Source organism: Abramis brama, assembly GCF_963993115.1.
Source record: "Abramis brama genome assembly, chromosome: 11".
Lineage (NCBI taxonomy): Eukaryota > Metazoa > Chordata > Actinopteri > Cypriniformes > Leuciscidae > Abramis > Abramis brama.
This window is the reverse complement of record NC_139973.1, coordinates 2,724,522-2,748,540: the sequence shown is the minus strand read 5'-3', so window position 1 is coordinate 2,748,540 and position 24,019 is coordinate 2,724,522. Positions and strand designations below refer to the sequence as shown.

At 36.8% G+C, this 24,019-nt stretch overlaps 1 protein-coding gene across 2 annotated transcripts in view; it reads right to left on the bottom strand.

Annotated features, from left to right (window-relative positions):
* The window catches only part of cdh22 (cadherin 22), a 195,134-nt gene that overhangs the window by 38,322 nt on the left and 132,793 nt on the right, over positions 1-24,019 (bottom strand). For both annotated transcript variants that reach the window (XM_084128131.1, XM_084128132.1), the window contains 3 exons: positions 22,902-23,158; positions 15,702-15,838; positions 5,748-5,869 (listed from right to left, as the gene is read on the bottom strand). In XM_084128131.1, coding sequence (XP_083984257.1) covers positions 5,748-5,869; positions 15,702-15,838; positions 22,902-23,158 — 516 coding nt within the window. The remainder of the gene's footprint in view (positions 1-5,747; positions 5,870-15,701; positions 15,839-22,901; positions 23,159-24,019) is intronic.

Below are 24,019 nucleotides of genomic sequence, written 5' to 3'. Positions count from 1 at the left end.
GTGGGGGACGGGGTTTGTGCATCTTAAGGCGCCAATCTCAGGTGAGAGATAAATGACTCTAATTGTGTGTTCCTCCACAGGACTAATTCCCCCCCAATCACCCGAGTGATTAATCACAGAGCAAGAGAGCGTGTGAAGTTTGAACGCACAAACCGCATCTTGCTCTGCGGGCGTCTCTTACTCACCTAAGCCAATTTAGTCGACACAACGCAATGGGGAACCCCGGGGTGATGGGAAACAAATCACGTAAACATGCTACAGGTTATCGTAAAGCTATTACAAAAGCTGCATCTGAAGCTACAGCAGGGGGCTTCCAAAGAGTCCTGCGCTTAATGAGACAAATCTATTATGTTAAGCCATCACCGGATTGCACTTTACCTCTGTATTTGCGGGCCCGGGACTCTTGCAATTTTTCACCTTAAATGTGCTTCAGAAACGGCGGGTGTCGCGGCCCTTCGGTTTGAAACTGTCCTGCTGGAAGATGAAACGTCTCCCGAGCTGTTCCACCTTTTTCTACTCGACTTAGTGTATACTGGTGTATAGCGCTCAGTCTTTGTTCTGTCCACTGAGATGCCCAGATGAAAAGCAGCTCCACAACGTAACGCTATATCACAGAACTCATGATCATGGTTGTTGAGGTGTGGGAAACACCCATATCACTTTGAGTTATCACAAAAAAAAGGGAAATCTTTTGTGTCACCCTTCTTTCAGGTAAACTTTTACTTCATTTTACACTACATAACCTTGTAACCCTTAAAACGTCATTGCTGGTGACAATGCGGCTTCTCTCGCTGGTTTCCTTCCAGTTCTAGTGCTTTCCAAGAACATTTTCTAGATGTGTGATTTGATGTAGTTTCCATATAAAGTCAGCATGAAATCTGAAATCGACTGGATTTTCTTTCTTAAAGGGATAGTTCACCCTAAAATGAAAATTCTGTCATCATTTACTCACCCTCATGTCATTTTAAACCCGTTTGATTTCTTTCTTATGTGGAACACAAAAGAAAATATTTTAAAGGATGTTTTTTAAAACTGTTTTTTGCCCATAATAAGTCCAAAGCAACATTGGACCCCATTGACTTTCATTGTACGGACAAAAAACACCGAAACATCCCTGAAAATATAACCTTTTGTGATCTGCAAAATAAATAAAGTCATAAGGGTATGGAGCGAAAATATGGTAGAACTTTTATCCCTTTAATACACATTTACTGGTCTTCTTGTGCACGATTCATTGATGTACACTATTCCAATAAATCAATAAATACAATACAAACAAATGAACCAACATACACACGTACGATGATAAAAACATATAGTGTATACGTACATAAGAGGTTAAAAAACATTCAGTGTGTAGTTGTACTTTTATGTCTTTGAAAGGCTCTTTAGTCTTCATTTTCACAGCTGTCATTCATATTCACATGAATAAATGAAGCTTTATCTCTGGGGGTTTCTTCAGAACAAAAGGGTAGTTAATATAGTGATTCACTGGAGAAGTTAATTAATCTTAGTTATGTACTTGCTGGAACAGCTATGTTTCATCTGTGCATCACAAAGACTAACATGCTTGTAAGCAGCATATTTCCATTGCTCAAGATTTGTATTCTACATTAAATATATATTTAATTTAAATAATTAAAATTGAGTTTCAATGCTTACAATAATCACACACACACAAAAAATAAAATTGTACTTCAAAATTCAGCAAAAAAATTCTCCACACCTGAGAATAAAATATATAAATATATTTTAATAGTTAAACAACTTAAAAAAAGAAAGGAACATTTTTTTCCAAGGATGGATTTTCCTTTCTTTTTCCAAGGATGAAAATGGAAAACTACAAATGTCCTCCTTTCACACATCCGAAAAATGTAGTACAAAGGTAACTAGTTCTTTACAACAACACAAAATCTCTAAGAGTCCTTAATCCCACATAACAGTCCTCATTCGGCGGCTCTATTGTCGAGCGAAGCCCTCAAGCCACGCAGAAAGAAGGATTGCATGCAATTTCCCATGACATCTCCAAAAGCAAACAACCTTTTGTTGTTCTGTACATTTCACGGATGCTCAAAAAGATGGGGTGGAAAATGTTCAACCGCATTGGATCAACAAATAAACAGAGCTTCCAAGATAAATAACAACTTTAAAAAAACAATTCCGCACAGAGATGAGAATTGGGGACAAAGCACATTATGTCACGATAAAAAATAAAATAAAAAAAAATCCCCAGAAAAACCCAACCATGATGATATATATATATATATATATATATATATATATATATATATATATATATATACAGTGAGGAAAATAAGTATTTGAACACCCTGCTATTTTGCAAGTTCTCCCACTTACAAATCATGGAGGGGTCTGAAATTGTCATCGTAGGTGCATGTCCACCGTGAGAGACATAATCAAAAAAAAATAATCCAGAAATCACAATATATGATTTTTTAACTATTTATTTGTATGATACAGCTGCAAATAAGTTTTTGAACACCTGTCTATCAGCTAGAATTCTGACCCTCAAAGACCTGTTAGTCTGCCTTTAAAATGTCCACCTCCACTCCATTTATTATCCTAAATTAGATGCACCTGTTTGAGGTTGTTAGCTGCATAAAGACACCTGTCCACCCCATACAATCAGTAAGAATCCAACTACTAACATGGCCAAGACCAAAGAGCTGTCCAAAGACACTAGAGACAAAATTGTACACCTCCACAAGGCTGGAAAGGGCTACGGGGAAATTGCCAAGCAGCTTGGTGAAAAAAGGTCCACTGTTGGAGCAATCATTAGAAAATGGAAGAAGCTAAACATGACTGTCAATCTCCCTCGGACTGGGGCTCCATGCAAGATCTCACCTCGTGGAGTCTCAATGATCCTAAGAAAGGTGAGAAATCAGCCCAGAACTACACGGGAGGAGCTGGTCAATGACCTGAAAAGAGCTGGGACCACCGTTTCCAAGGTTACTGTTGGTAATACATTAAGACGTCATGGTTTGAAATCATGCATGGCACGGAAGGTTCCCCTGCTTAAACCAGCACATGTCAAGGCCCGTCTTAAGTTTGCCAATGACCATTTGGATGATCCAGAGGAGTCATGGGAGAAAGTCATGTGGTCAGATGAGACCAAAATAGAACTTTTTGGTCATAATTCCACTAAACGTGTTTGGAGGAAGAAGAATGATGAGTACCATCCCAAGAACACCATCCCTACTGTGAAGCATGGGGGTGGTAGCATCATGCTTTGGGGGTGTTTTTCTGCACATGGGACAGGGCGACTGCACTGTATTAAGGAGAGGATGACCGGGGCCATGTATTGTGAGATTTTGGGGAACAACCTCCTTCCCTCAGTTAGAGCATTGAAGATGGGTCGAGGCTGGGTCTTCCAACATGACAATGACCCGAAGCACACAGCCAGGATAACCAAGGAGTGGCTCTGTAAGAAGCATATCAAGGTTCTGGCGTGGCCTAGCCAGTCTCCAGACCTAAACCCAATAGAGAATCTTTGGAGGGAGCTCAAACTCCGTGTTTCTCAGCGACAGCCCAGAAACCTGACTGATCTAGAGAAGATCTGTGTGGAGGAGTGGGCCAAAATCCCTCCTGCAGTGTGTGCAAACCTGGTGAAAAACTACAGGAAACGTTTGACCTCTGTAATTGCAAACAAAGGCTACTGTACCAAATATTAACATTGATTTTCTCAGGTGTTCAAATACTTATTTGCAGCTGTATCATACAAATAAATAGTTAAAAAATCATACATTGTGATTTCTGGATTATTTTTTTTTTGATTATGTCTCTCACAGTGGACATGCACCTACGATGACAATTTCAGACCCCTCCATGATTTCTAAGTGGGAGAACTTGCAAAATAGCAGGGTATTCAAATACTTATTTTCCTCACTGTATATATATATATATATATATATATATATATATATATATATATATATATATATATATATATATATATATATATATATATATATATATATATGAAGACCTCCAATGCAAGAGCCTCTAAAAGCCACCTCTGTCAAAAATGAGATAATAATATTGAGTGAATGCTCTCCGCACATAGTATACGTTCATCAAATACTTTCACTTCAAACCTACTATATCACAGCCTTAGCCCATTCAGAAATGCCAGTACTTGAGTAGAAACCTATTCATAGGAGCCTGCTAAAAATGTTATTATTAAACAAATTTTTTTTACGGATTTAGAGGCTTTTGCATCTGAAGTCTTCATATGTAGCTCAGATTGTGACTAATGCCATTGGAAATGTAATGTTAAACGTCTCTACATAACTTGAATAAAAAGAAGTGCCACAAACTACTGTCACATGCAGCACTTGTTCAATGTCAAGTACATGGATTACTCTGCTATTATTATGTTTAGTTGTAGCTCACGGATAAAGACGTGCAAATGACTACTTTTCATAGCTAATGGCAGTACAAAGCAACAAAAAATATATATATATTATATGGCTTCTTCAGAGCTGTCATGTCAGCTTTATTAATATAGCACTTCAAATTCAAAGCAGCTTCACAATGATAAACAGGAAAATAATGTTGTAAATTTGATCAATGAGGAAACAAATTCAATTTCAGCAAACTAGGGATAAACGTTACTCTTTTGAAAAGAGTAACATATAGTTTAGTGGACTTTATATATGAAGATTAGGAGTAATATTTGTCTTATTCTTCAGAAATTCATTTTCTTGCGCTCCACAAAAGACAACATGAACAAACAGCATGAAGGTAAATAAATGATGACAGAAATGTCATTTTTTTGGCTGAACATGTGTTCTTTTATTCCATGTGTAAACAAAAGCAACACGTCGAGACTAAGCGCTGCATGTGAGTTTGCTGCACCGCTGACTGGACACTGCACACTTTTTCCGCAACTAGTTTATAAATTGCCTTTGGGACGAAATGTCAGACGGATCATTCTTTCCAATTGAAAAAGGTCCACAGTAGGAGCAAAGCAATAATGAAACTATTTTGACAAAAACAGGAAAGCGATTGGCTCCGTACTAAATCTGACACGCCGTGATTGTTCTGCCACGACTCCAATGTTTCTGTCTGGGTTGGGAGGTCTTGTGAGGTCAGTGGAGGTCATGCAGTGTCTTTAAGATGCTTCACTTTTTAGGACACGGCCAAATAGGAAGGAGAGATTGGTGAGTTGAGCCAAACTACATTAGCCCAGCGAGATCAGACGAGATATTGAGCTTTGGAAAAACAAATCTTGTTAGGCGTTGTAAACTGCCGTCAAACTGAATCAGGGAGGCCATGCTGAGAGCGGCATTCCCACAATGCAATTAGACTCTCGCCACTTCATCACGCCGCACACCTGATGTTCCCCAAGCGCTCTGCGACTGATGTATATGTATTAACGCTGAGCCCAGCTGTCTGAGAGGAGCCGTCTGATGTCAGATTACATATGCTTTTCATGGAAATGACAATTTTTCCCTTCCAGGTACCAATCGCAGCTGACAGCTTTATCAACACAAGAAGCCATCGGGAACAACTAAGTCGGTGTCTTGTGACCGGAGATATCATCCTGAGGAAATCGACAGCGCACATGCAATACTGCTGATTTTTGTGCGGAACAACAGATCTCGTTTCCGCTGCCTTTCAAACGCTGATGCGATCAAAGCGACGCGGGTCTGGCGAGCGTGATTTCTGATTAGATTGATGAGACTTCTCAATGTGCAAAACATAGAGACGTTACGTTATCTCACCTGGCCAGGCTTGGCGTCCTCGCAGATTGAAGCCTCGTAAGGAGTGGCGAGTTCGGGAGGGTTGTCGTTCACGTCCAGGATTCGGATGCTCACCGCCGACTGAGACGACATGGACTGGTTATCTGAGGGAGACAGAGATGAAACAATCATCATGATGGACGAGGAGTCATATGCAGTTATAAAAAAAAAAAAAATACATTATTTTGGCTGGATAAAAAAGTGACAGTGATGAGCGCTGCGTTTTACCCAAAGTTGAACATTCTTCAACTCTCGGCACCGATAACTCTCAGTGCCTCGTTACGCTCCTGGCGTTTTAAAAAATGCGGTGCTCCCATTGAAAACAATCGGAAAAATACGCCAGCCGCATGAAAAAAACGCTTTGGTGGACACAGGGCCTATAAGTCACTTTAGATAAAACCATCTGCCAAATGCACATATACAGTGCTATGCATAAGTTTAGACACCCATGCTAAAGTTGACTAAAAAGAGGAATAAAAAATAATCTTTTGGAAATTGAACTTAATGCCTTAATTAAAAAAAATTGGAAAAATCCAACCTTTAAGGACACCAATTTTCTTTGTGAATGAATAATGTATCGTAAATAAATAAATTTTCTTCCTTAAAATACAGGGTGCATAAGTCTGGACACCCCTATGTTAAATTCCCATAGAGGCAGGCAGATTTTTATTTTTAAAGGCCAGTTACTTCATGGATCCAGGATACTATGCATCCTGATAAAGTTCCCTTGGCCTTTGGAATTAAAATAGCCCCACATCATCACATAGCCTTCACCATACCTAGAGATTTTTTTTAATTAAGGCATTAAGTTCAATTTCCAAAAGATGATTTTTTATTCCTCTTTTTAGTCAACTTTAGCATGGGTGTCTAAACTTATGCATAGCACTGTATATACTGTATATATTCTACATAAGTATTATAAACTGTTTTTAGACCAGTGTATTGTATATAAGTATATTTTGGCAGATTTGTTTCACTTTTCAAATATAAACAAGTGAATAAAATCTGCTAGAGACAAAAAATCGGTATCTATGTTTCCATGAAGAACCTTGAACATCCTTGGAACCTTTCCATTGCACAAAAGGTTCTTTATAGTGAACTTTTTTTCTTTTTTTTAATGTTCTTTGCATTAAGAAAAAAAAAAAAAAAAAATTAAGAACTGTTCACTGAAAGGTTATTTGGGGAACCCAGAATAGTTCTTCTATGGCATCGCTGTAGAATATGGTTTTCGCTGTGAAAACCCAAAATTGTGAAAACTTGTATTTTTGTTCATTTTCCCCTTCTTCTTCTTTTCCCCCAGTAAAATACCTAAATAACAAGATAAAGATAACTTGACTCAATATGATAGAACCTGCCAAACAGGTTTTATGTAAGGAGAAATGTGTTACATGATTACATAATACTTTCATGGTTAATGTGTTATTTTCTAGTGATTAATTCACTGCTTAATTAATACAATTTAATTCAAATGAAAAACGAATTAAAACAAAATGAATCAATTAAAATTGATTCCATAAAATGATCTCATGATGGAACTCCTAAAAGGTTCTATATATGAAGCGCCTGACAGGACCTTCTTTTTAAAAAAATGTTGCATCAGTTAAAAATGGAATCGCAATTACAGGTAACAATGTATCACACATTTGAGACACGGTTGTCATGACAATGGCTGTATACGATGGCCACATATGTGAGATCCAGAACAAAGCAAACCCACCACTGCTCTCAAATAACACACAAATTCTGTTATTGTGTCCCTGCAAATAACAAGAATAGCACTCGATTCCACTGAAACAGTATTTTGCATGCTTTTTTAAGGCCAGTAAAACTGAAATCATCCTCTGCGAGTCATTGACCAGCACAACACACAGGGTGCACTTTATTTTTAATGGGGTGGTTGATTATGATTTGACTTTTCTAACTTTAGTTAGTGTGCAATGTTGCTGTTTGAGCAGAAACAACATCTGCAAAGTTACAACGCTCAAAGTTCAAAGCAAAGGGAGATATTTTATTTTACAGAAATCGCTTTATAAGGACTACAACAAACGGCTGGTAGACACGACATTCCTCCTGGGTTAGTGACATCCCAAACCCTAAAATTTACATAAACCCCGCCCCCAGGAACGCGATTTATTGATTATCAAGATAGAATATGTTAATCAATGACTAGAAGATAACTACACATAAGCAACATCAATTCATCAACCATTCAGAAATGTCCTGTTGCTTCTACATGTTGTCACTTCTTCTAGAGTCTCTCCATCATTGTCTGACTCCGGTTTGAACATAAAAGACTAAACGTTTCTGAAATTTTCAGTTGCTTGTGTGTGTGTGAGGTAATCGAAGCTGCTAGGGACACAAGTTGTTGTAGCTCCACCCTCTGTGCCGGGAGCAGCAGCTCATTTGTATTTAAAGGGACAGACACAAAAACGGTGCATTTTTGCTCACCCTCAAAAAGTGACAACTTTAACGTGCTATATAAAAATATCTGTGGGGTATTTTGAGCTAAAACTTCACAGAGACTTATTTTACATCTTGTGAAAAGGGCATTATACAACCCCTTTAAGTCTGTAACACTGCCAAATATAAAACAGAAGCATTGAACTAGATACTCTTCCAGCAGTGAATTCATCAGCAATCTAATTCTTCTGCAACATTTTTGAGAAAATGTTCAATTAGGAAGTCAATTTCTAGGAGACGAACAACATCATACGCAGAACATTTTAATGATAAGAGCACACCGTTTGGGGCTGGCATAATGATATAAACACAGATAAATGGATTCAATATTGGGCTGCAATTTCATTTTGATCATGGCCTTATTAAGCTACAATAAAATGGAAATATTATTGGGAAATGTGTACATAATTAGTTCATATAAGTAAAATGATCTAGTAATTAAAAAAAGCTCTCTGTTGGGTGCGACTGATCCTTAGCAAAATTCTGTGCTTCATTATTTCATTAGAAATGTTTTAATTTTCATAAGAGATGCTTCTCACCACCACAGCAGGCCAAGGAGAGGGCCAGTGTTTTCATTGTAATGAGACATAATTACCTTTTTTAATTAACACAGCTGTAATGCTTGTGTTTATTTGCAGGGATGTACAGTAGTGCATGCATGTTATGTTATTTAGCATATGTAAATTAGGTCTATGCTAATTTAAATATGCTGTTTCATTGCCTTGTTTTTCAAGCCTTGCTTATGCATTATAAAACACAAACACATTTGTAAAGCAAATACTTTCTGGAAGTCAGCAAATTCACCCCAAAATCAAACAAAACAAAAGAAAAGAAAAGAGAAGTTATTTTATAATAATGATTTTATATATTATATATAATGCATGAAAAACAAACAATTGAACAAACAATAAAATAAATAAATGAACAAACAAACAAACAAACAAATAATTTGAAATCATGTAAATTGTAAAGTATTCATCATGGTGTAGTATTTACTATATTGCCTGATATTTTGCTGATTTAAATAATAATAATTAAAAAAAAAGTAAAATAAAAATAATGCAGGAAAAACAAACTAACAAAAAATGCATGAATGCATGAATGAATGAATGAACGAACAAATGAACGAACGAACAAACGAATGAATGAACGAACGAATGAATAAATACTTCAACTATGTAAACTGCAAAGTATTAATTCTGGTGGTATTTACTTTAATGCCTGACATTTTGCTGATTTAAATAAAAAAAATCATTTTCAGTCATTTTCAATCATTTCATTGTAAAATGATTCTTTGGTAGATTTGGACATGTTTTCAGGAGAGTCACCCAAATACACCAAGAAGACAATGGAAAAACAGATTTCAAGTTTTATTCCCCTAAAGCAGGCAATACTTTCTCTGTGCTTATTGAGCACACTTCAGATCTAAATATATCTACTGATGTGTGTCTGAGATATGAAGAGAAGGGATTTGAGCAGATTACAAGATGCAGGTCTTCTACAATCCCTGCCCAGCAGATGTTGGACGGCCACATATCTTCATGACATATTACCAGTCAGGTACTATATTAGAAAACCGCCACTTCAATACTGTTTGAAAGCATGTGGACGGAGCTCGGCGCGCGGGTTACGGGGAAATGAAGTCTTGTGGGGTACGGCAGTACAGTAAATCCAACAGGACAGGAGGGATCATACATTTCTATCTTAACAATCTTTGTCTCAAACATGTAGACGGCACAGCGATATACACTGATCGTCAGTAACAGCGAATCATAAATGACAACATGATGATAGATTTTTAATATCAGATAAAGATGCATAATACAAAAAATAATAATTAGCTGACTTATTTCTTTGTCAAAGGAATTATAATCTGCTACGATCCAACTTCCACTCCAATATATACATTTAAATGTTTCTTCTCTTAAAAGAGCTTATTTATCATAGAGACAATTCCTTCCGATCTCAGTAATATGTAAATATTTTCATCGGCGTGACATGTTATCACCTATAGCGTGGGCAATCAAGAACCATCCTGAATACAGGGATTTCAAACAATCGTATCAACTTAACATTTGGCCGTTCTTATTTGAAAGAATATCAAAGATGTGGGAACAGAAGGCTATCACTTTCATTGTTATCCTCAATTTATATTTAAGACAGAGCTTCACTTTACATGATGAGCTGGAAGATGAATGTAATACAGTATAAAATGTTTGAGCAGAGATTATTCTGCATTCTGTTTGACTCCGCTGAATCCGAAGAGCTGTCTGTACTTTGTTCCTGCTTTGCTGTAATAAACTACATTTTTGAGATCTTCGACGCCCACATCATTTTTTCTTACACACTGGTTTGCCTTTATGTTTACCAGTTATGCTTTTTTTCAAGGTTCATCTTTCTTCAGTGTGTAATGTTGCTGTTTGAGCATGAAAAAGCTCTGCAAAGTCCAGGAGTTATTCTCTATATCAGTGTTTCTGAACTCCCTGAAACGCCTCCATTGTAGTCTTGAGTTTTATTCCGGGAACGAACACGTCACAATATTCCTCATTTCCAAATAATTCATACGTAGAATAAAGGGGCGGGGCATTTCCCAAACACACTCGAAGCGCTTGACCAATCACAACACACTGCTCCAGCCGACCATTCAGAGCACAGTGTGCTTTTCAGAAGGAGGGGCTTCATAGAGACAGAAACTAAACAGAGCGTTACTGACAGACTGGGAAGAGAGGAGCCGCAACAAAGGAGAATATGAGGAAAATAATGTGTTTTTTGAACAGAAAGCCCAAGTCGAGCCCAAAAACAAAATCAAGACTTGGGGCATAATAGATCCTCTTTAGCTTAATAGTGTGGAGGGTTATTGCACATAGGTCCGACTCGAGACTCTATTCTCTGGACTCAAAAAAACCCCAAACATTTGCCTTATCTTCTCTGAAAAGCGTTCCGCACATTCAGCTGACATAAACCACAATTTCAATAAAGAAAAAACCTGATACAGTGATGAAATGTTTTCTGTGTTGACACAAATCTTGTGCGATGTCCTGTCCTAAACTGCCGAGATAATCACACAACGCGTGCCGTAAGCTACACGTTCATTAATGACACGTCCGATTCGCAAACTAATGACTCCTTTGAACCGATTCACTTTAATGAATGGTTAAAACAACTGTCCATCTGTCCAACACTGAACTCACGAGACGTCTGAATTGGTGTTTAACAAATTGGTAACACTTTAAAATAATGTTCCATTTATTAAACTCAAGTTAACTACATTAGTTAACATTTGCTATTAATAAACTGCACTTCTACAGCATTGTTAATGTTCATTTCAACATTTAGGCTACTAATAGCCTACATTATTGAAATCAAAAGTTGTATTTGTTTGTTAACACATTTTTGTTTAATGTAGACCCTCTTTTATAATTATATCAGCTCTTTAAAGGTGCAGAGTAGAGAAATGTAGGCAGTCTTGAAATTTAACACAGACTCAACCTTGATGACTCGACTCGGACTCGAACACTGGGGACTCGAGACTCGACTCGGACTCGAACTCAGGTAATGGTGACTCGACTCGGACTCTTCTTTGGTGACTCAGACTTGGACTCGGACTCGAACACTGGGGACTCGAGACTCGACTCGACATTTGGTGACTCGACTACAACACTGGGTCTTAATATAATATGTAAAATACTAAACTGAATGAAAACTATGCATTCTCTTAGTCTTTCATAAGTTGAAATGAGAGCGAATGCATATTTATTTATTCGTTAATTGCATGTTCAAAATGGCCCTGTAAGATCCTACATCAGATTTTCTACATATTGTAAGAATAACATATTTAAACAATGTCTAAACAATCTTTTTCATGATTCATATCCAGTTAAATGTTTGTCTCTTAAAAAAAAAAAAATAAAGAACAGAAGAAAATCAAGAAAAAAGTTCACATTGCCTTTGGTGCATTTCTGACTCATATGAGCCCCAGTGGGAGTCGACTCGCAGCAGGCTCAGCTTCCCTGCGTGCTAGTTGGCACTGAATGAGTATAACTGACACAGACTGCAGACCTATGGCCTAAATATGAAATTAAACTCGTCTTGTTTTATCAGCGCTCCCGGTTGCGCTAACCGTGCCTAATGAGCTTCAAATGTTGAGCAAATTGACAAAACAATATCTCTGTCCTCAACCCATGCCAGAAGACATGAGAAGCACATCCAAGAGCAACAGTTTGGCATGAAAGCAAAGGGATTTTTTTTTCTTAGTCCGGATAAGCTTGAGTAATTTAAAATAGTATAAAGTAGGCTAAATTTAACTTTAATAGTACAAACACTGCTTTATTTTCAGTGCGTCATGGCCACTCAGAAGTGGATGTCAGACACAATAAACATCTCTGAGCTCCAGTCATCGCTGTGGATGAAATGTGTGAATCATGTTGTTGAACTTCATCTGACTCCTCAAGAATAAAACAATCCTCGCCAGTACAGTCAGACTTACAAGAATAGATAGGCCTAGATAGATAGATACAGACAGACAGACAGACAGACAGATAGATAGATAGATAGATAGATAGATAGATAGATAGATAGATAGATAGATAGATAGATAGATAGATAGATAGATAGATAGAAAAAAAGTTAATTCAACAATTTTGCTCTAAATAATATAATTGCAAGTAAACAAGATGCACCACATGATCAACCAAAATTGTAAAAAACCCAAACATTTTCTTATTTTTTAATTAAAAAGATATCAAGATGTGTTCTAACCCTTTTTTTTTTTTTTTGTCTTGTTTTAATCACAAATGATTATATGATTAAAGTTTCATGCTTAACACAAGTTGCCAGGGTGTGCGAAAAATAAACTTTGTATCCTCAATGTCAAATGCTGCTCACCAAATCCAACTTTATGCTATTTTAGTAGTTAATTACCGAGAGCACGAACGCTTTAAATTCAAGAGACATTTAAAAATCCAAAATCAGCAATTACTTTTGTACAATGAACTATACTGATGATTGATGCACAAAATCTGAAGCAAAGCCACGTGAGAAGCGGTGAACTCGACGCTGTGTGCTGTCGCTGTACTTTGGCTTTCTCATTAAAAGTGAAGCCACAGAGTTTGGCTGTGATTACAGAAGTGTCATTTTTTCATTACAAATAAACCTCTCTGTATTGCTAATGGTCAAAAAGGGCCAATTTTAGAGCAGGAACGTTGAAATGGTTACAAATCCAGGGAGAGTGCAGAGCAGTTATTTTTCACTCTTCACACCAAATGTCCTTTCTGTCGAGATAAAGACACAACTGTGTTCATAGTATCTCTTTACCCTAAGGGTAAGACATAATGGTTTTTCCTCTATTTATCACCTGAAAAAGACGAAGAGAGTAAGCGAGAGAGAGAAACCCTGTCTGCAGTTTGATATCTTACACCCTATCAAACGCACAGAAATTATATGTCAGTCTTCTTCAGCTGATAGGATTCTGCAGCGAGCCATCGCTCTGCCAGACTTTCTGACAGTAAAACTCCAGCCTGGAAGCGTCGTGCCAAGACTTCAGAAAGAAAAGGACCTGATAACTCCCTCTGGACAGAAAAGAAAATTTCATCCCCTCAAGTCAACTTTTACAGCGCAAGTGCAGTGCATGTGTTCGGTTGGCGTGCGGACGCTTTTGCCACGCCTGCTTTGCTAGGACTAAACCGACGGCCTTGAAAAGATTGAAATTGCATTTATTCCCAGTCAACTGAGGCATATTGAACAGCCATTTCTGCGCATGACAGAGCTGAAAGGTCTTCCCAGATTTTGTCTGAAATATCATATTTACTAATATCACCAGCAATGGCGCATGAAACGTTCTCCACACATCGATCTGCAAACGTAACTCTTCAATGAACACTCATTACGTTCTTGAGTGGAGTGTGAAATTTTAAAATACGAATGTACGGGGGAATTATAAAAAGCATTTCCAAACTGGCCACTCGATGCCTCATTGCCCACTGACTCTGATTCCATATATTTTGCAGTGAACAAGCACAGGCTGAAATTCGCTGTGAATTTTGATTAAGCCATTGACTTCGATAATGATATTTTCTTTTCTTTTTTTCTGCAGAAAATTGCTTTATTTAGCAGCAAAACCCAGGTCAGCGTTTGTGTCTGAGACTGGGATTGAAGCACTTTCTGTCAACTTTACTGTGACGGATCTTGACTAAAGCCCAAGATGTGACACAACTGACGTGGCGACCATATGTCTTGATAAAAACGAACTGTTCAAAACTCCAAAAATGAGATCTGAATGTTAAAAGAGGAAAGAGGTAAAGGGTCACATCATCTCAGCTCAGCTAATACATCTAGATGAAAAAAGATGATGGACGTTTTCAACAAGATATAGTGGCCCCAAAATACATTTGGACACTTACAAATGCATGAATGCCGTTGCATTATATCAAGTGTCTGTATTTGTGCTCAAAAGTGTATTTGTGCATTGTTATTTATTTACAATAATTGACACTCGCATGATATTATATTATCTCATTGCATGTTATCTAATGCAATGACATTCAGACCATCAGACAATAAACCTTTGCGCAGTTTTTAAAATGAATTTCTACATCAATCTATCATGCAAAGAAAAAAATCACTGGGGTTATGTTATTCTTTATGAACACAATAACTGCTTAGCTCCGTCCACCAATCTAGCTTCGTTATCTCAGCATTGTCTTTATAAGACTTCCCAGAGTGCTTTGAAAATGTTATTTCTGAACGTTCAAAAAGCCCAGTTTTTTTTTAAAAATGTTTTGAAAACTAGTTTTTTCTTCTCTTGGTTATGCGAACTTTAAAGGGATAGTTCACCCAAGATGAAAATTCTGTCATCATTTAATCATACAGTGTACAGGGGGAAAAATACTATGGAAGTCAATGGGGTCCATCAACTGTTTGGTTACTCACATTCTTCATAACTTCTTCTTTTGTGTTCAGCAGAAGAAAGAAATTCATACAGGAATGGAATTTTCATTTTTGGGTGAACTATCCCTTTAATATAAACATTCCATTTGATCATTCTTCAAACATTATTGGAATGTTACTTTCTGAATGTTTATCTTGAACATTCTGAAGCAAATAGACATGTTCATCTAACATTTTAAATGTTACTAAGTAAAATGTTTCAGGACATTCTGTATAAATAATGCATTTGTGCTAACGTTTTCAGAACATTATTACAAGACCAGATAACTTTGATCAAACAATCTATTAACGTTACTGGAAGAACGTTTGTTAAAAATTTTGAGAGAACCTTGCCAGAATGTTACCTAAAGTTCTGAGAACGTTCCCTGTTAGCATTAGTAGGGATCATATTTCAGCAAACGACATATTAAACTGAAAGCCATCCCTCTGTTTTGACTTTAAAGGGAATTATTCCTCTGAATTAAATGCACAGAATTGCGGCCACTTCGTAGACGACTGAAAGCAGTTTGCGATTGATGAAGTGAAGTGTACCTGCTTGCACCGCTGTAACCGTGATGTTGTGCCAGCCGGCAGTCTCTCGGTCCAGGATCTTTCCCAGAGTGATGTCACCTGTTACAGGATCGATGTTAAAGATCTGCTCCTGGTCTGTGCTTTGGTCTATAGAGTACCTGGGCATAGAGGACAAATACGGGTTTAAAGAGACATTCACTCAAAAACCTTTTTCTTTGCAATATTTTTTTCCATAAAAAACTGGACTGGGGCTGTCAAGCACTGAAAGAAGATGAAAATGAACAGAGGAAACTTTAAGCTGAGAATCTGCACTTCCACTCTAATGCAACTCAGAACTTTTATGGCATACAGCAAAACATGCAACAAATTCAATACCATAGATGAAGAATAACAGGGAAGAGAGGAAATTGCACTCTACTGTCATGGTTTGTGAAAGCTTAATAGTGCAAAGGTCTATTTGGATACTTTGATGGTGCTTTTATGTCCCTGACAGCAACTGCCACCATCCACTTTTACATCATACATAATTACATACTACAATTAAAAGATGTTACAAAACGGGTTCTAAAACCATGTCACCCACACACACTTCTCTCCAAATGTTCAAATGCCATTTAACCAAATGTGTTATTATTCAGGTAGCTGCTGTAAAAATGTCAACAGTTTAACTGTAACTTGCAAGATGCTCTTCAAACTTTTGCTCTGTCATAATAGTTGTCGACCTGAAAGAGAATACTGATCAAAAGAGACAGTTGGTGCTAATGTTCACTTTAGAAACCCCTGCGACAACACAGAGAATGAACTTGAGTTGGATTTGGAATTGAATTAATAATGTATTTTATATTCCAATTCAGTTTCTGAATTTGAACTGATATGGAACACAGGATGCATAATTGCAATTTGAAATTAACTCTATGGAGGTAAATTAAAATGAACTGAAATTCAAATGATTATATGATTTCAATTTTTAATTACATAGATAAAGTTCAGGAAAAAGAAAATTAGATTCGATTTTTAAAAATATATGTATATAAGTTAGTTTTTAGTTATGTTAGTACTTCAATATAAACTAAACAAAAATAAAAAAATAAAATAATTCCTTGGAAACTAACTGAAATATATTTTATACATTTTTATATGTAATTTAAAAAAATGGTTTTAGCTGTAGTTAATAAGACAGACAGACAGACAGACAGACAGACAGACAGACAGACAGACAGACAGACAGACAGACAGACAGACAGACAGACAGATAGATAGATAGATAGATAGATAGATAGATAGATAGATAGATAGATAGATAGATAGATAGATAGATTTATGAGTGCACAAACCTAATTAAATATACAAATTACTTTGAGTTTGTATTCATCATAATTAAAACACTAATTGTAATTTCTAGTCATGAATTGTGAGGACAAACTAGAGTCAGTACTTCAATTGCCCTCTCCAAACAAATGATTAATATTTCATACAGTGCTTTGATAAACCATTCCATATTTTCATCCCATTCGGAATACAAACACCTCTGACAGAATGATGAGGTGACCAAACTCAATGAGGTTTTCGTAATTTTTCCCACTGACTCGCTGTACTCACTTCATTTTTTAAGACCCCTGGGGGTTTAATGTCAGCTTCTGCAGTTTTAGACTTTATATGGAATACAAATTTATACAAATTAATTCACTTCTTATTTTACCTTACGCTTATTACTCTGTGCCAATAGGTTAAGGTGGCTCTTTGGAAAAAGTTAAAGCGCCCAAAGGAGATTGCAGAAAAGAACCTATTAAAGCTGAGGTGGAGAAGAGTCTGAATTTAGTCCGTGGAAAAGATTTTTCAACTACATTATTCTTATTGACTTTTAATTGTCATGGAAGCACAAGTGCAGAGCTGGTTGATTTTAAAAAGCCCTTGAGTTGTTCAACTTCTGCATGTATTAATGTACGACTGGATTTAATACATTCTTCATGTACAGATAAAGAACAACAAAAACGTACTGAAGTATGGTAATGGTAAATATGGAAATGGTATTCCAGCATGGAAATAATAAGTCTGATTGCTTAGGAAACTAATTGGACACCTCTGTCCTTTTTTTTTAAAGAAAAATAAAACTGCTCTACACTGCAAAAACTGATTTTCTTCCTCTGTATTTTGTCTTCTTTTCTAGAAAATCAATCCCTAATCACAGCCAATCAGAAGAGCGTGTGGGCGGAGTCTCTCTACAAGCGCACTGCACTCGCAACCAAAACAATCCAAAATCACAGCCAATCAGAAGAGAGTGTGGGCGGAGTCTCAATGCAAGCGCACTGCACTTGCAACCAAATCAATCCAAAATCACAGCCAATCAAAAGAGCGTGTGGGTGGAGTCTCTCTTCAAGCGCACTGCACTCACAATCAAATCAATCCAAAATCACAGCCAATCAGAAGAGCGTGTGGGCGGAGTCTCTCTAAGCACACTGCACTCGCAACCAAATCAATCCAAAAATCACATCCAATCAGAAGAGCGTGTGGGCGGAGTCTCTCTTCAAGCACACTGCATTCCCAACCAAATCAATCCAAAATCACATCCAATTAGAAGAGCGTATGGGCGGAGTCTCAATGCAAGCGCATGGCACCCGCAACCAAATCAATCCAAAATCACAGCCAATCAGAAGAGCATGTGGGCGGAGTCTTAATGCAAGTGCACTGCACTCGCAACCAAATCAATCCAAAAACACAGCCAATCACAAGAGCATGTGGGCGGAGTCTTAATGCAAGCGCACTGCACTCGCAACCAAATCAATCCAAAATCACAGCCAATCAGAAAAGCGTGTGGGCGGAGTCTCAATGCAAGCGCACTGCACTCGCAACCAAATCAATCCAAAATCACAGCCAATCAGAAGAGCATGTGGCTAGAGTCTCTGATAAATTCATAAATATTACACAATACTACATAATAAATGTACCACACCGCAAAAACACTGAAAGAATACTTAATATTTTCATATTGTTTTCCGTTCTTCTTAATCGGAAATTCTTAGGCCTAAATCAAGAACATTTACTTAAGTAGGAAAATGAAAAGAAAAATGCCAGTGGGGTAAGAAAAATCAACTTAATTCAAAGGGAAAATGGCTATTTTTACTTGTTTTAGGCAAAAACTCCCTTGCATCTTGATTTAAGAATGTTTAGATATTTCTACTGGAAAACAAAACAAAAATGTTATTATTATTATTTTTTTCAGTGAAGTACCAATGTCCCTCCTGGAGCTCATAAAAAGCCACAGCCACAAGGAAAACAAACAAATATTTCCTGTCCACATAGCAGGAGTGTGTTTTTCCAGCAGGTACAGTGCTCTCTGAGGGCTCGGTCCACCCCGTGTCCCGCTGGTATTGGGTGGTTCGGGCACAAGAGAGAGTGATGGGGCTCTGGGCAAAGCCCCTGTTTGCTAGCCGAGTCCAATGGAGATGATTAAAGTGGTACCGATGGGCATGGGATCCATGCCATATGCAGATGTGTGCCAGCCAACCAGCCGAGTTGCTTGCCACGGCACTGTGCTTTATAACACCTGGAGCACTTTGAGCGCAGCCTCATGCATTTTTAATGGAGGTAATTTGCAAAGGCTATGTGTATGTGTGCCAGAGAGACTATACGGCCAGCCAAAGCCTTTTACTTCCCTTGTGCGTCACCTTTGAGCAGCAGCAATGAGTAAATCATATTTCTGTGCGCTGATGGCTCTGGAGAATAAAGAGCTCTATCAGGATGTCGAATTGCATGACAAAAATGCAGGGCGGGCATCTTTGGTAATGGCATTTCAGATGGCGTGCCCACTGACCACCCGCAGTGCGTTCACTGACCATCTGATGCATTTACAAAAATAGAAACAAACGCTAATTTGATTGACTGGTTTTACATAAGTTCCTCAAGTAACGACATACAGGGTTCTTTATCAATCAACCCGGACGCAAATGAGCATTGCCACAGATTAACAGGTTAGACGTTAGAGTCATCAAATATTGAAAAGCAGGTTTTAATTTGTGCTAGAACACGATGGACCGAACACCACTGGAATTGTATCCAACATCAATTTCAGTGGATGCACCACGAAAATTATTGACCTGTAGATTATAAAATGATATGACCTGTACATTTAAAACAATGTTTTTTTTTTTTTTTTTAATGTGATTAAAAATAGCTTTTGTTAATTGAAATAAAGCTAATATAAAATAAAATATTAAATATTAAATAAATATTAAATAACTATATATATAGTATATATGTAGAAATTAAAGTTTGCTTCAGAAAACGCTAATTATATATATATATATATATATATATATATATATATATATATATATATATATATAAGGGGTGTACCGGTACGCAAAAATCACGGTTCGGTACGTACCTCGGTTTTAAAGTCACGGTTCGGTTTATTTTCGGTACAGTAAGGGAAAGAAATGCAAACATTAAACTGCAGCTTGTTTATTACTATAAACTTTTTTTTAACAATTTGTTTACACTTTTTAATAAAATATAATAAAATATATATAAAATAAAATAAAGAATAAGAAATAAAATACTGCTGCAAAGTTCTCCACTAAATAAAATACTCTCAGTCTCAAACCAATATCACATAATAAAATATAATGAAAAATATAAATAAATAACTATGATTACAGTGCAGCATTACCAATCCCAGCTTGTAGGCCTGCTCATATTTAAAAATTAAGGCTGGGAATCGATTAAAAAAAATGAACTAATTAATTGCACAATTTGCTGTAATTAATTGCATTTCCTCCAAGCTTGTAATCATCAATAATCAAACTTAGAATCACCTAATTAAATGAAACACCGGGAAAAAAAGGAACAGAAAATAGCCCTATATTAAAATAATATTAAACATAGATATATCAATGTATTATTATTTTTCAATAATCAATCAACATAATCAATTTAAGATTATTATTTATTTTTTTTTTATTTTTTTTACTAATTATCAAAATAAAATATAGCCCTACAAAGCTATTACCAGAGCATGTGATCAGAGCAGGTCATTTTACCATTGTTGCCCAGCATGACTATACCAGCTCAGCAAACAGAAGTCTACTACTGAGAAATTTCACATTATTTGAGCGGACTTTGCTTTTCCAGTGCGTGATCGGTACATGATTGGAGTGTTTGGGCCGTTAACTATGGAGGGATTATTGGGTCAGATTTAAAACTAAAAGTCTAAAACTAAAAGTCTTAAACGAAAACTAAAAGTCTAAATTTGAAACTAAAAGTCTAAGTCTAGTTAACGACAGAGCAGAACGCGCAGCGCGCCGACACACACACACACACACACGCGGAACGGAGAGTGCGGTGGCGCACACGGAGCGGAAAAGCCCCGCTCATGAAAGCTGCGCGAGAATGAAACCCGATCGCCATATTTTCGGTCTATGGGCTTGTCTGCATTGGCCATGACGCTAGCAAGCGAGAGGCTGGGCTAGAGCGTGCCGTGTATGTTGTTGTACAGTGCGCGGTGTGTGATTTTTCGCCCTGCAGTCGATTTAATTGGTTTAGGTTACAGTGACGACGGGTAATATTTTAGAATCAGCTGCAGGGCGGGATTTGCGCTGCACGCGGAGACTTCCGACACTTATTATGTTCGTGTGGAAACACGAAAATGTACCTATGTTCCGCACACAAAATATTGCATTCAGTCATTCGGTACACACGTACACCGTACCGAAAGCCCTGTACCGAAACGGTCCGGTACGAATACACGTACCGTTACACCCCTAATATATATATATATATATATATATATATATATATATATTTTTTTTTTTTACAGGGGAAGAGTCAACAAACTAAAATGAAAATGAAAACTGAAAACATAAAAATAAAAGCTAATTAAAAATATTAATAAATACTATAATAGTATGTAAATAATAGTAAAATAATACTGATTAAAAAATCTATTGACAAAATAATTATAAAGCCTATGTTACATCTTATCAGAAATCACAGAAAATCTATGAACATTTTGCACGGTATTGAAAACTTTAATATTTAAAGTAAAAATATATATATACAGTATATCATGATACTAATTTAAAATCAATTGCTAAATCAATGTTAGAAGTCAATGTAACAACATTATAATGTACAATATGAAAATTTGCATAATTAAATAAAAATGTATTTATATATTAAATACCGATCAATGCTTGTGTATTGTCTGATATCTGATATGAAAATGATATTTTATGCATCCATTTTCACAAATTATTATTTATTTATTTTTTCATTCTAGATTTTATTGCAGTATAATCAGTAAAGTAACAATGGAGTGAAATTCCAGATAAACCTGCTCCTCAAAGGCATATAGAAACAAACTTTGGCCGATCACTTTACACGCCAGTCACGCGGTCTTTTCCTGCATAAGTGTGTGCTTCTCGGCCAGGATAAGCTGGAGCGTGGACCAGACTTTCTGCCTCGAGTCATAGGTCTGGAAACGCAAGACTACACAACAGCAGACAGAAAGTTTTTGCGATTGAGCAGACTTTTGACACGCTTTCCAAGGCCTCGAGATAAAGAAGCTTTTCTGGACTGTGCATGTGTGTTTGTAAAGAAGGATGGCAGGTTGATAACTGTGTGTGCCAAGGTGCCCATAGTTTGATGGGAAAAGCCTCCGGCCAGCAAATTCCAAGAGCCACACTTTGTTACGCTTCCGTGACTCGGTATATCTCCAGTAATAGGCTCTTCAATGGAAGAAATTGATCCTTGTCTAAACTAAGAAGTGGACTGTGGCCAGGGTGTGAACACACACACACACACACACACACACACACACAAACACAAACAAACAAACTGTTTTGCCTTTTCACTTTATCTCATTGAGGCTCACAGTCACTGACGTTGTGCATTGTGATAAAATAGCTGATAAAGCATTGTGGCTGCCAAGCTTAATGATGTATTTAAATGAAAAAACCCTGTAAGATCTATAGTTGCAGAGTTGTGCAACAAAGTTTTGCCCATGCAACAATTTTTCTAAAAATGTCTGGGCAAATCACTACTAAATATTTAAGGCTGCAGTGTTTCTTAACGTGATTTATACATTTATAAACAACATTACAATCACAATCAGTCAACATAAAGCATCTGCAAGCCATTTTAGCTCCTTAAAGTGACATATTTCCAAATGAAACCCTCATGTGTAAATTCAGATGTACGGTTTATTTGCGGGCCACACTGTACCTGACGGGGACTTTTTCCATATCCGGATCTTTTGCGATCACGGTTCCCACCCGCACACCCATCCGAGCATCTTCCTGAACCTCCATGATGGTGCCGGTCGGAGGGATGAAGATGGGAGGCTCGTCCACATCCGACACGCTGACCCTCACGATGGTTTGGTCCCGGAAAGACCCGAGATCCTTGAAACGAGGGTCCACGTGTTTGTTTACAGCCTCTACGACCACATTATGTGTGCGTTTGCTCTCAAAGTCTAGAGACTGGAACGAAAGAGACAATTAAGGATCAATAACATGTTGTAACACTACATGCCTTCTGTCGTCTGATTAATAGACTTTTTAGCAAGTAAAAATATTTTTAGTATAATTGTACAAACGTCCACCTTCAGCTCATGCTTCACAAGTCTTTTTGCAGTGAAATCTTTACTGATTTTTTAATAAAGTATATAACTTTCATGTTGTTGGTTATATTTCAAGATGAGCACTTACTTGACTGAAGCAACTTCGGTTTATTTGATTATCCATACATATTTTTTTAGAAAAATCATGAGTATCAAATATGATCATTAGGTTTTTGAGGAAGGTTTATTTGTTCATCTCTCAATCATCATTGTTTTGCATTGCATTATGTTTTAAAAACTACAGAGCTTTGATCATAAACTAAGCATTTAAATATCTTACTAAGACATTTTATTTGCAGAAATAGAGTGACGACTGATATTTCTATGCATTTTATGTAAGTAGTTTGTTATAGTGTTATAAAAATCTAATTAATTTACAAGCTATCAGAATTTCATCTTACTTCTTGACCATAGAAATATCAACATCTGCACCAAATTTATTTATTTTTTGCTCAGTTTGGGCCAAAAATAAAATTATATTAAGAGCTCCATATTTTCACTATATCATATGAGCCTTAAAAGCCTGATATATCAAATGTGAAACAAAACATAAAACACATATGCAAATTAGTTTTTTTTTTTTTTTTTTTTTTTTATTTGGTTAAATAAACAGTAAAAAAAAAAATCCAGACTATAATTGACCCTTCGCTAAGCCACGCCCGAAAACCGCATGGCCAATCGTGGCTTAGCAACCGTAACTAGGCACGGGAGGTCTGGCAAG